Source organism: Fukomys damarensis, unplaced genomic scaffold (genome assembly GCF_012274545.1).
Source record: "Fukomys damarensis isolate Sample0158 unplaced genomic scaffold, DMR_v1.0_HiC HiC_scaffold_15, whole genome shotgun sequence".
Classification (NCBI taxonomy): Eukaryota; Metazoa; Chordata; class Mammalia; order Rodentia; family Bathyergidae; genus Fukomys; species Fukomys damarensis.
In genome coordinates this window covers 63,135,172-63,148,651 of record NW_022900927.1, presented here as the reverse complement: position 1 = coordinate 63,148,651, position 13,480 = coordinate 63,135,172, and the positions used below count along the sequence as shown (strand labels likewise).

The following is a 13,480-nucleotide window of genomic DNA, read 5'->3' as shown; positions in this document are numbered from 1 at the left end:
CGCCACCTGTGCCCCGCCGTCCGAGGCCTGGTGGCTGGGAGCCGGCAGCAACCACACCGGGGCTTTAACCTCAGCAGCCAGCCTGCAGGATGTTGCCCCCGGAGCGCTTGGTCACTGACAGCGTCGTGAAGATCTGCAGGAAGACAGGGGCAGCTTCAGACCGGGGCGGAGGGGGCACAGGCAGCAGCACGCATGCTTGAACACCCGCCCATGCGTTCCATGCGTTCCTGCACACCCGTGGGCACCATCGTCCGTCCCACTGGGAGGGCCGGCACCCCTTCCTGGGTGACACAACCACGACTGAGCCCACGAACCCGCCTGGCTGCCCGGCTGGCACCGGAACCCCCGCCCCTCTCCCGGCGCTGCTAGCCGGCCATCCGCTGTCGGGTCTGACTTACGCGGCTGCTTTCTGGCCCAACCCAACCGCATCTCACCTCCTCTCGAGCAAGCAGACAGCAGCCTCTGCCCTGGGAACCTAAATCTACCAAGCCCGGGCGCGAGACTGCACGAGGCAGCTTGGGAAGGCGGCAAGGCAGGCTTTCTCCGAGCAAGCGCCTTTGAGGAGGGCCGTGTCATGCGGTCAGCAGACTCGGGAGGAAGGGGCTGCACGGGCCCCTGTGCTCTCCTCTCCTCTAACGGAACACCGAGGCAGCGGATGCAAAGGAAAGAAGTGTTTCACTCAGAGTCTGAGGTCCAGAGGCTCGCACGGTGACGGCCTGCAGCCTAGCGGGCCGGAGGAGCACAGGGCGGCACGCAGCAGGGACAGGGAGGGAGAGGGTGCGTGCGCATGCGCCGTGTCTGTCCTCTCTTGCTGTCCTTAGAGAGCCGACAGGACTCCTCCGATGACTTGGTCTTGTTCTCCTCACTTCCAAAAGCTTGGGCTCTGAACACACGGCCACGGTGCCCATGCCCTTTGGAGGTCAGGCTGGCAGCAGCCTCCTGAGTGCCGGGATTACGGGTACGTGCCACCGTGCCCGCAGTTCCGTGCAAAGGCCCCGTGGGTTCAATCCCCAGTACCACAAACCAAATCCAACAAAATGACGACATAGTTGTGAATAAAATGGGGAAATACTTTTGTATAAAAAAGGAACAATGCTGAGAAAAGCCTCTGACCTGTTTTAGTCTTACAACAAAGACCAAGCCTTTGTTCGCTGCCTACAGAAATAGACCACAGGACTGTGAGATGCCAGCAGCTAAAGACAGCATCTTCAGATACGAACCCAGAAGAAATACAGTGTGAGCAGTCACCTTCCCCGCAGTGGTAATTAGAGTAAGAAAAGGGGTCAACCCTGCTGGCAGAGAAGGAAAACCCTGAAACAGCCGTCCCTTTCATGCTCACTGAGGAAAACAAGTTCACACTCGGTTCTGCAACACGCTCGCTCAACGCTGAGACACACTCGTCAGCACTCTCGCGCTCCCCGGCACCCTTGCACACTCACCAGTGCCCTTACACACTCAGCACTCTCGCGCTCCCCGGCACCCTTGCACACTCACCAGTGCCCTTACACACTCAGCACTCTCGCGCTCCCCGGCACCCTTGCACACTCACCAGTGCCTTTACAACTCAGCACTCTCGCGCTCCCCGGCACCTTTGCACACTCACCAGCACTCTCACCGGCACCCTTGCACACTCAGCACTCTCACACCCGTGCTGACGCCACTGCAAACACGCACATTTCTGAGCAGCAGTGCGACCCCTCCGTCTAAAGCATGTGTGACTGGACACACACCACGCGTGACAGCAAGTCATTCACGCGCGTCCTTTCCATTTATCACAAGGGGCACCGAAGAGCAAGTGGGCTGGCGGGAGGTCTGTCTGATTTCTCGGGAATTGATTTAGAAATAGATTTTATGTTGAGGACGGGGGCAGACAGCCCAGAGCTGCTGAGTTTTCCTGGCGCGGCCGAGGTGACACCGAAGCCACCGCCACTGACGGCCAACGGGATTCTAGGATTTTCATGAAAAGTGATTTTTTAAAAATGAGCAGAGGGCAGCCACCAGCACACAGGACACCCACAAAGGCAAAGAGCTGCTAACAGGTGTGGCGGTGCACACCTGGAATCGCAGCACTCAGGAGGCTGAGGCAGGAGAATCACTGCGGAGTTCAAGGCCAGCCTGGTCTGCACAGCGCGACCCTGTCACAAAACTCCAAAATACAGAGTTGCTGCAGGGGGCTCTCGCTGGCCTCCCCGCTTCCTCTCTGACCCAGATTGTCCTGCCTGAGCTCTCCCACCCCTGAGAACAGGGTAATGTCGGCAGAACAACAGCAAAGATCCAAACCTTGAAGCTCAGCCCCCAAATCCATCTCAAGGCGTTTCAGTGGGGTCCTTTCAAATGCCCGCTCTCTCCCTGAGCTACCCGTTTTCTGCTTGATTAGCTGAAATGACGGCTGCACACTGGGAGCGATCAGCGTTCTGCTCAGGGCCGCTGCGTGGCAGTGAGGCCAGCCCACCGCATCGGACCCAGCCTGAGGATCAGGCTCAGCCTCCCCGGTCCACAGAGCAGGTGCTCAGGCCCCGGCCGAGGCTGCTCCCCCTTCCCCGACAGGAGTGAGGTTTCCGGGTTTGTGAACAGTCCCTAACGGTGCCCAGCCCACTCTTGGTGCCTGGCGACCTGGCCCGCAGGGCGGGAAGTGGTCACTCTGTTCCAAGCAGGCCTCAGGACCAGTCTGAGATCGCTATTACTCCTGACCCAGCCATGGACTGACTTGTGAAATCCAGTAAACACGGACTGAGAAAGGGGGACCAGAAAGGCACGTGAAACTAAAGCCCAGGTTCTCCCCGTAGACTGGAGAACTGTCTGGTGTCTGGAAGACCCAGCCCCTCATCCTGGGGAGCAGTGCCAAGCACCCCACACCCTGGCCTGCAGGGTGGCCCTCCAGAAGTGGTGTGGACACCGAGAGCAGGGGTTCACGGTCCACCCCGTCACTGTCCATGCCAGGCGGTGGTCAGCAGAAGAGACCCAGAGAGTCCCCCAGCCAGCATCTCACTGGCCCTAGGGGAAGGAGATGTTAAGAATGCAGATGAGGCTGGGTGTGGTGGCGCACGCTTGTAATCCCAGTACTCGGGAGGCTGAGGCAGGAGGATCACTGTGAGTTCAAGACTGGCCTGGGCTACACAGTGAGTTCCAGGTCAGTCTCAACTACATAGTGAGATCCTGTCTTAAAAAAATACCAAAATACAGATCCCAAGAAGCCCTGAGCCAAGGCCCCACGGCTGGTGTGGGACCTGAGCTGAGGTGTCCTGGCCCTCTCTGGCCTGCAGCCCCTGAGAAGCTAGCGCTAAGTCCTAGCAGGGCAGTTATACTCAGGACCAGCGTGCAGCGGGCACTGAGTCTGTGCTGGGCCAGGGCACCATGAGGCCAAATGCACGGAGTCCAGCGCAGCCCACGTCCCTCAAAGCGCCCAGAAAGGCCATGCCAGGGCAGCTCTGAGGCCGGAGACTGGCACCTCCGACGGCTGCATTTGCTCACTGGGGGTCAGACTGTGTCCCCAGAAGATGTGAGCCCTGTCCCTGTCCCCGTGGAAGGGGCCTATTTGGGAACAGGGTCTCCGTGGGCAGCGACGCAGCCACAGGTAGGTAAGGGAAGTGCAAGGAGGCTCTGGAGAGAGCTCGGCCTCTCATGCCAGGTTCAGGTTTCCGCCCTGCAGAGTGGCTCTGCCCGGCTTCTCCGCGAGTAGTCCCACGCCTGATGCTGTGGCACAGCAGCCCCGGGCAGCACATTCACCGAACACACAAGCCAGCCGGCCGCTTCCCATCAGCTGTCACACAGGCATGGGAAAGATGCACCCGCACCCTTCACCAGCACCAGCTGTGTCTGCACCTCTCAGCTTTCTGCAGTCATTCTCCAGTCACCAACACGCTCCTACATCTCGTCTGCAAGCGGGCCAGCTGCACGCAACCCTGAGCAGGACCCTCCCAGCAAGCCGAGATGCTGCTCTCCATGCTGCAAAGCTGATGCTGCACATCCTCAGCGAAGAGGTCAGCTGTGGGTGCTGCCAGCAGTGGGAACCAGGCAGGCATCAAGCGGGGCGTGCGCGCGCGCACACACACACAGGCACACGCGTCTGCAAGCACACTGTATTCTCGGAAATCACTGGCTCTGCTAGAGACAGCAGCTAGTCTCCACTCCACCCCTTTCTCCCCATGGAAGCTCTCCGCAGAGCCATGTCCGGGCTCCGCCCCAGGGCACCCAGGCCTCCGAGGTCCCCTCCCTTGCCCTGCGCTCTAGGGTTACAGGCATCGCTTTCCAACCTCACTCCTTGGTGCCGCAGACGACAGCGGTCACCCGTAAGCCCCGATGCTCTTTCCGGGCTGAGTGCCATGGTTAACTGAATGCTAAGATCACTTAGGGGAAGGACAAAGACTTAAGGCTCTTCTCTGGGTCAGGCTCACAGTGCTCCCAACCACCTAAGACGCGACAGGAGCCTCGAGCTGGGAGCAGGAAGTGCAGGTGCACAGCAGGGGCAGCATTTCAGAGGTCAGCGACCCACCTCTGCGCACACAGGGTGGATCCCGATTGTGCTGTCCAGCTGCCTCTTGGTCAGCCCACACTTGAGTGCAGCCGCGAAGCCCTGGGTGACTTCTCCAGCGTTGGGCCCCAGGATGTGGAAGCCCACAACCCGCTCCTGAGGGGAAGAGAGAGTAGTATCAGCCGGTTGGTTTACTCCTTGTCTTCCCAGGCAGCGCGATCACGCCCAGGCCCGCCTAGGAATGCCCGTCAATACAGAGGGTGTGGTAGGCAGCTGCTCCACACAAAAACGGCAGCAAGGCGGCAAGGACGGAGACCGAAAGGCAGAGGTCTGTCCCTCCTTAACCAGCCAAAGAATGTCACAGAGGGTAGAAGTGTCCTCTGGCTGGTTCTGTGTGTCACAAATCTACCTGTGGTAACTGTGACACTTCAGAGCAGCTGCTCATATTAAAAATCACTTAACTGGGCTGGGGATTTAGCTCAGTGGTGCCGTCACCTGCCTCACAAACACAAGGTCCTGAGTTCGATTCCCAGTATCCCCCCCCAAAAAAAAAATTAATAAAAATAGATCACTTAACTAAGGCTCACAGGTAGAAAGAGCCATGAGTACTCTGAAGGCCCTTAAGACACTTCTGAAAGCAGAAGGAACAGGTCTGGCGATTCTGAAGTGTTCGGGAATTATTCTGGACAAACTAAATCTCAAACTCAGGCTTCAGCTGCCAAGAGCAGAGCACCCCGTCCATGCCACTCTCGGCCCTCAGAGATTTTCCAGAGCTGCCTCTGACCAAGCCGGACCGGCCACTGCTCCTGTCGGCCCACGCAGCAGCCTGGAGCAGAGCTCATCTCAGTGACAGTGGCCTCCTGCAAACAGTCAGGAAAGCCACTCGGCAGCCACAGCACTGTCACGGCCTCCACAGGAGACAGCCAAGGGCTTGAGGTGTGGATAGGGACAGCCGGGAGGTGAGTTACCACAGCAAACTGCAAAAATACTGGAGTTATGTTCCACGATGTTGGAGAAGCTGAAGCTAAAGACTGGTAAGGTGCAAAGCTCAATTTACTGAGGATGACATTCTTTTTAAATTTTTTTCTGGTACCAGGGATGGAGCTCAGAGCTAAATCCCCAGCTCTGACATTTTACATTAAAACGCAATATACTCCAACGTCGATAGCCATAAATACCCGGCAAACACAGAAAAACCTGAACAGGAGAGTCCTACGTCTGTCGGCGGGGAGAGAAGGACAAGACTCCCCTGGGAAGGGCATGGTCCCCAGCACGGGGTCTCCGCTGCCTGGAACTGCATTCCAGCTCCGCAGCAATGCAACTCAACCAGGAATCTGGACAGTCACCGGAGGCCCTGGTGCTCCAGCTGCCAAGCACTCAATAGAACCGAGCTACTGCAGGCTGCATCTATGTGGGCCAATGTCCGCAAGGCACAGCCCTGCAGCACATCTGATAACAGTCACTGGATCTGAAGAGGGGACATTCCCTAGCTTTATGTTTAAATATTTTAAGAAAAAAATGGAAGAAAAGCTAGCATACGATAAAGTTTGTACGAACTACTTAAACCAAGGACCCCCAGCCCTGCAATGAGGTCAGCGGGGAGTCCCAGGAGACACCCCAGCCCGGACTGTGGCCGGGTCTTTCAGTCACACAGGCCACCGGCAGACTGGTTACTATTACCACACTGTAGTGAGCAGCACCAGAACAGCGGGGAAGAAGAGGACAGAGAGCCACAGCTAGGATGGACTGGCACGGCGGGAAGGGTTCCCTGAGTGCTCCATGCAGCCTCCGTCTTTCTCCCGAGGCACGGAACAGACACCGATGTTTTCCTGCTGTGTCTCCGGTACAATGCACGGCTAACGGAGGCTCTGGGCAACCAAGTTCTCTAAACTTACGGCTAACGTGAGACACTGGTCTTTCTGCAGTGCCATCATTCATCACAGCTTCTAGTAGATTAATGAATGGCCTGGTGAAATGTTTTTGTAGAGGATCCAAGGGACTGTGTGTCCTAAAACATTCAGATCCATGGGAACAATCTGAACTGTCCTTGTGTCTGGGGCAGACACGGACATGTGGCTTATTTACATTTCATTTCATATTAAGAAAAAATCAGGCAGCCCATTTGGGACCCCTCCTGTCTTACTCCCCTTTCCTATCCCTCAATAAACTTTCCTACAAAAAAAATCATTAGGCTTTCAACGTAGGGATTCCTTAGCATTATTTATGTCTTCACCGAGAGCATTTTAAAAGGTAATGTGCCAGTAGGTCAAACGTTTCAGTTTTCTAAGATTCAGTTAGATTTTGGGAGAGGGAGGAAGGGAGGGGAGGGGAGAGAGGACAGACACGTGACCTGGAGTAGCGTGCACACCGTCTTCCGGGCCGAGTGGCAGCACCAGAGTTTGCACACTGATTATTTCACCCCTTGCACTGCTGAGGTGAAGCAGTTGTCCCGAGGGCTCAGTTACCAGGCTATGCGGGCAGCGGGCAGCAGCCCAACTAAGGCTCCTCCCGCTGTGGCTGAGCTCTAACTGGCACTGCCCCTGCGCTTTCACGCTGTTCCCTATTTCTAGGCGGTCCGTGACAGAGACACAGAAAGCTCCTTGGGCTCCTGCCCTCATGAGAGCTCACTACTTGGGGGCGCTGTGCAGGGCCCGTGCCAGTCAGGAGCAGGGCAGGGCCCACAGCGGAGCCAGGCTGTGCCCTCTGTGAGGCCCGCAGCGGGGAGACTGGGAGGGGACACCCCAGGTGAGCACTGAGGGTGCCACGCGCGTCCTGTGACCAGGACGGAGCTTCAAGCCAAACGCTAACCAAGTTACCAAGACGACGCGGCGGGTGCACTTACGTCGTCCTGCAGGTTACAGACTATCTTTGCGTAGCACTTGTTGTTGTCTCTTGACGGAACTGTCCATTCCAATGGCCAAAAGAAACTATGGTAGACCTAGGAAGACAGTGCAGGCTCGTTACTTCCAGGGTACGTGGTGGGCACCGGAGACGGGCCCCAGTGGAGGCCTGGGGTACTTAGGGATCCCCAAACTACACAAGTTGTGGAACGAACAGGATCTGGCCAAAAAGTAGATGGATGGCTTAGAGCTCCTCACTGTCAAGCCCTTCTGCTGTGAGCTCATCCCTTAATCGTACCTCAGCTTCAGGAGTCAATTTTAATAATGCCAAAGAATAAAGGAACGAAAGAAAGGAGCCAGGTACTCACTGCCTTGCCTTAAGAATAACACCAAGAAGCTCAACAGCACCTTACTGCCTGACAGGAATGATAACGTCAGGCAAGAAACCAAGAGCTGCCGGGGACAAGGACAGCGATGGTCTAGGCTCCCCTCCTCCCCTCCTCCTCCGGCGTCGGGAACCAGGGCAGAAGGGGCAGACGCCCTTCCTGAGGAGCTCCATCCAACATGCGGGCATTGCCCTTGCAAAGCATGCTGCCATGGTGACACGGTCAGGGTTCTACGTAAAATTGTTTTTTATAAATGGGTGTCACAAATTTAATGTCTGGTATCATGGTATTGCAATGAATTACACAGGAAAGGGAGTAAGAAAAAACTACTCCAACTGCTAACAATTGCTGAGTCACATTTATAATCTAAGTATGCTTCATTTCCCTTCAAAATTTTCAAAATATCAACTCAAATACATTACTTTTGTAATGAAAATTGTAAGTTAAAAGGTCAAAAATTATCAATAAATATGACTTACTAAGAAACTTAAAATTTAAATCTTTGAAAAAAAAGAACACTAATAAATTTAAAATTGTAGAAAACTATAAACAATCTAAGAAGGGCTTAACAAATTAACCCTAAACTGGATGATACATTTTTTAAATGATATTTTTAGAGAATTAAAGGATGGAAGAAAATATCCACAACATGACCAACACAGGAGAGAAAACTCCAGGGGACTTAATCACACTTTTAAACACCCGGGCTGGGGATGTAGCTCAGCGGTTTGGCCACCTGATTCATAAGCACAAGGTCCCAAGTTCAATCCCCAGTACCAAAATAAATAAATAAAAAAAACGTAAGTGTATATACCTACGTGAAATTAATACAAAACAGCCTGGGCTACAAAGTGAGACCCTGTCTCTAAAATCAACCAACCAATCTATCAATAAGTAAGTACTGTTAGATTATCTTCAGACTACATGAGAAAGGGTACACAAAACAAATTTCGTGTTTCACCTTGGTCCAGCCATATTTTGTTATGGAGATGCAAATATTCCAAAAACAAAACAAATCTGAGCTCCAAAACACTTCTGGTCTGAAGTACTTTGGATTAGCAGATCCTCAACCTACATCAGTCCTTAGAGAAAAAAGGACAAAAGGAAATACGCAAAAACAAAAGCAGTTCTCTCTTCATGTATTAAAATTTCCTTTTTGGTGTTTCCCTAATTCTTCAAACTTTCTATAATGAAGCTACATAATCAGAAAAAAAAGTCAGTGTTCCTAGTAGATTCAAGTATGACATGCTAATACAGCAGTATATAATGAAGGACATAATTATAAAATATTAAAGTAGGCTTTTGCATCATGACATTGACTTATAATGACAAATCTGGTTATTTAGGTTTTATCCGAAGCTTTTCCCCCCAAGTGATTTAAAGCAGCAGCATCAGTTGTGCATAGAGAAACACTGTGCATCTTCCTTGACTACATAAGAAGAGGTGAATGGTGAAGTCAGAATAAATGAGACCCTAACGTCAGAAGCAAAGCAATTTATTACTTATGGTCAGAGCAGTAGCACTAAAGGTAATTTTTAGTTTTCTTCTTATTTTGGTGTATTTTTCATATTTCAACAATATTGTTTTGCTACCAAAGGAAACCAACAAATTTGACTTTAAAAAGCAAAAAGAATTATTACCAGGTCCATTGAAAAATGATAGGTAAATCAGATAAAACTGCTTTATCAACATTAACTTTCCTGAAAGTGCTAAGCATACTGCAGTTATATAAGAAAATGTCCTGTTCATAATAAATACACACTGAGGTAATACGGGGTATGGGGTATGACACAGTCTCTGATGGTTCAGAGGGAAGTAAATACAGACACTGATACAAAGAGAAGAAATATAAAAAGTAAAATGCACAGGTAAAGTGCAGTACGAAGAACCTAGGTACTGGTTATAAGGAAGTTCACACTTTTTTAACATTTCTGTACACTTAAAATTGCTTCAAATTTTTGAAGAAAAAAGTAGTAAAATAAGAAGAGAAAAGAAAAGAGAACTTGCCTCAACATTTTCTTCCCCAAATTTCTCCACAGCCTTCTCCTCAGAAAGGCCACAAGCTCCATACTCCAAAGGAGTGAACACGGTGGTGGGAACGTTTTCATAGTCACACTGTTTCAGACCAGAGGAAAAGAATTAGAACAGGCAAGCTTGTGATTTATGGAGCTTAGTTATTTATTTATTTATTTATTTTGGTACCGGGGACTGAACTCGGGTTCTTGTGCTTGCAAGGCAGGCCACCAAACCGCTGAGCTAAATCCCCGGCCTATGGCGTTTATTTCTAAAAGATTCAAAACTGGGAGAGGAAAGCAAATGATTTTCAACCGGAAGTCTGCGGAGTCCCAGTCCCAGGTAATAACTGACTACACCGGGAACTGCTGACTTACGGGAAATGCCAAGGCCAGAGAGACTGATGAGAGAGAAAAGACTCCTGTGGCTTCTCCTCCCCTCTCCCAGCTGAGGCCACCAATAATGACCAATATTTCTCTGCTAATAAAACAGCAAAACACAATATAGGGGTACCCCATCTAATATTAATTAGTGATACAAAGTAATAGAATTGTTTGGAACCTCAGATAAACATATTAATGAGCCATAAAAGTATTCTATGCCTTTGGCTCAATAGTTCTACTTTTTAAGTCTATGATTACAATGAAAAAAAAAATTTTTTTTGGTACTGGGAATCAAACTTGGGACCTTGTGCTTGTGAGGCAGGCAGCGGCGCCACTGAGCTAAATCCCCAGCCCAGTCTATGATTCTAATGTCATCATAGCTACATATCCTGTTACCATAACCACGATAATAGGTGATACTTATAATGCACAGAAAAGGCTTCGCGCATTGAGTCGCCTCAGAACTCATTAACACCAGCAGTACCGAAACGGCTTTGAAAGGCCATTGGAAGTGGCTCTGGAATACTACACACTCTCGGTGTATCACTATAAAGCCATTAAAATGACAATGAAAGCCACAGACACATTTTATCATGTTACAACCCAAAATAACTCCAGGTCACAAGTCCATTTTACTAGCACCATTCTGCGAAGTTTCATGACTGCAGCCAACCGGAAGCCAGTCCTGATGATGACACGCAAGGAAAGTGGCACCACCAAGCTCCTTTAACTAGTCCATTCCTGACCCCTTTTACACAATAACCTGGGTAGATACATTTATTCTCCTCGTGGGATCTTTCCTGTACAACAAAGCCAAGAGCGTCAGCCTCCCTCAGGGACTCTGAAAAGCCCACTCGACTACATCAGTATGCAGTTACTATGCAGTACATCCACATCCCAAGAACAAAAGAATGGGCAGGGGATACATCCAGAATAGTGGACAGGCCACTCCGAACAGCGACCCCTTTATCTAATCTCCACATCCTTTTATAGCCTAGATAGGGCAAAAAAAGATATAGAAAATTATACTTATCACGGTAATGATGAAGTTGATGAAAAATGCAACTATTTAATTTATATGAACAAACTTTGTTTTTTTTCTTTTGGTACCGGAGATTGAACTCAGGACTTTGCACTTCTGAGGCAGGTGGCGGCACCACCGAGCTAAATCCCCAGTTCAAACTGTTCTTATTCTTACTGTGACTTCAAAAGTGACAATTTTCATAATAAAGTCACAAATACATAAGCAGTAGCTGATAAAGTACATCTAGGATATCATAACAAAATTATGAAATTATTTAAGGTCTGAAAAATTACCCAACTGCCCCCCTCTAAATAGGGAACTGAGAGTTGTTTGTTTTTTTGGGGGGTGGGTTGAGACAGGGTCTCACTATGTAGTTGAGACTGACCTGGAACTCACTGTGTAGCCCAGGCTGGTCTCGAACTCACAGCAATACTCCTGCCTCAGCCTCCCGAGTGCTGGGATTACAGGCATGCGCCACCACACCTGGCCATGAGAGTATTCTTTAAAAGGGTATCTTAAACCAGGCATAGTAGCACACACCGTAATCCCAGAGCCTGGGAGGCTGAGGCAGGAGGACTGTGAGTTCAAGCCCAGCCTGGGCAAGTTAGCGAGACTTTGTCTAGACACAAAATAAAAACGGGCTGGAGATAGCTCGGTGCATAGTCCCTGAGCCCAACCCCAGCACTGCAGAAAAAGAGGCACCCACCTTGACCGTGGAGCCTCCATACAGCCGCTGAGCCAGCAGCCTCCCGGCCTGGATGGCCACAGGGGTCAGCTCCAGCTTGTCCTCCAGGATGTCACCTATGGCGTAGATGTATGGCACGTTGGTCTGCTCCTCGTCTGTGACTGGTATTTTTCCAGTCCTGAAAATTCACTCAGTTAAAAATCACCAAGTCCTATTATAATTATTATAACTATAACTGAGTAGACCCAAATCCCCCTTCTCCCAAGGAGGCCCTCAGCGGACCCTGTTGAGAACAATCTACTAATGTATTAAACCTCAGAGGGACCAAATGCTGACTGTTCTGGCCATTATCTGGAAAATCAAAGAAATGAGAAAACTACGAAAAACCTGATAATACAGCAGTTAAGAGTGAAAATGCTCTGCTTAGCATGCATGGTTCAATCCCCAATAGCGAGGAAAAAATAAACAAAAGAGTGAAATCTAAAGTCCAAAACGCTAGACTGGATCGCTATTGCAAATACCCAAACTCATAGCGAATAAGACACAGTATTTTTTTCTTACTTTTCATTGATCTTTACTCCCACAGTTTCTAAGCCAATATTCCTTGTGCAAGAATCTCTTCCTATTGCCAGCAACACCTGAAAAATTAATAATCACTATTGACAACCTCTGTCATTTAGTCATATTTTTCTGATTACTAAGCTCATCTAATTTCACTTTCCAGACCTGGAAGTAAATCTTTCATTTAGAAAATAATGTAAAAGTTTAAATTAAATTAAAACCTTAATTTTCTTTTTTTAACGCCTTGGAACATGACACAGCTGAAATCCTTTTCCATTTCTCATCGAGACGAGAGGGGTTAACGTCTCAGTAAACCCAGAGCCCCCACGGTTTCAGGTCATTTTCTAAGCAGTGGCCGGGAGACCAAAGGAAGGACATGGGGAAGCCGGAGCCCGTTCACAGTGCCTGGGCCTTTCTAGCCGGCAAGGAATGTGACTGGACAGCACTGTGGAAAACTCTGCAGCTGCCCTTGTCCCTCAGCAAATGGTAACGTCGGCGTGGTCGGCTGCAGCCCGGTGGCCTCCGAGGCCCAGGAGAGACACAGGCACCGCACTCCCCGCAAGGCACCCGCCTGGCCGGTCCTTACCGTGTTATACTCTCCTTCCACCGTCTCTGCGCTGTTGGTGGACCGTGCCGTCACCTTCAGTCGGCCTGGGGTCCCTGCTTCAATTTGTTCAATCTGCAAAAGTGATCAAGTTTTGCTCTAAAACAAAGATCTTATCAAAGAGGATAACTGCACCTTTTCCATCTCTCCAGCCCAAGCTGAAACATAAAATGTGCTTGAAAGTTCTTGTATGTCCCTCCCACCTCCCTCGCCTTAACATTATCGGGATATGAAGTGATTCTTTATGTACCCGTATTTTTCTCACAGCTTAATGTTGCTTGTCAGAGGGGCTTTTATCAAACAGCTTTCAAATAGTCAAATTCGGAGAGAAAAGCAGAAGGAAGAAAGCCAGAAAACGTACACCAAAAATCCCTAAAATCAAACCAATACAAAGCCTCTGCCTGGATCCTTACACATAATTTACCCAGAACCATTAATCACAACTAAGATGGTGAAAACACACACACACACACACACACACACACACACACACACACACACACACACACACAC

At 50.2% G+C, this 13,480-nt stretch overlaps 1 protein-coding gene across 3 annotated transcripts in view; it reads right to left on the bottom strand.

Annotated features, from left to right (window-relative positions):
- Nucleotides 1-6: 6 nt before the first annotated feature.
- The window catches only part of Txnrd1 (thioredoxin reductase 1), a 64,572-nt gene continuing 51,098 nt past the window's right edge, over nucleotides 7-13,480 (bottom strand). For all 3 annotated transcript variants that reach the window (XM_010631330.3, XM_010631329.2, XM_010631328.2), the window contains 7 exons: nucleotides 12,950-13,042; nucleotides 12,364-12,440; nucleotides 11,824-11,980; nucleotides 9,705-9,812; nucleotides 7,314-7,409; nucleotides 4,493-4,627; nucleotides 7-133 (listed from right to left, as the gene is read on the bottom strand). In XM_010631330.3, the coding sequence (XP_010629632.1) occupies nucleotides 71-133; nucleotides 4,493-4,627; nucleotides 7,314-7,409; nucleotides 9,705-9,812; nucleotides 11,824-11,980; nucleotides 12,364-12,440; nucleotides 12,950-13,042 (729 nt within the window). In that variant the 3' untranslated portion in view covers nucleotides 7-70. The remainder of the gene's footprint in view (nucleotides 134-4,492; nucleotides 4,628-7,313; nucleotides 7,410-9,704; nucleotides 9,813-11,823; nucleotides 11,981-12,363; nucleotides 12,441-12,949; nucleotides 13,043-13,480) is intronic.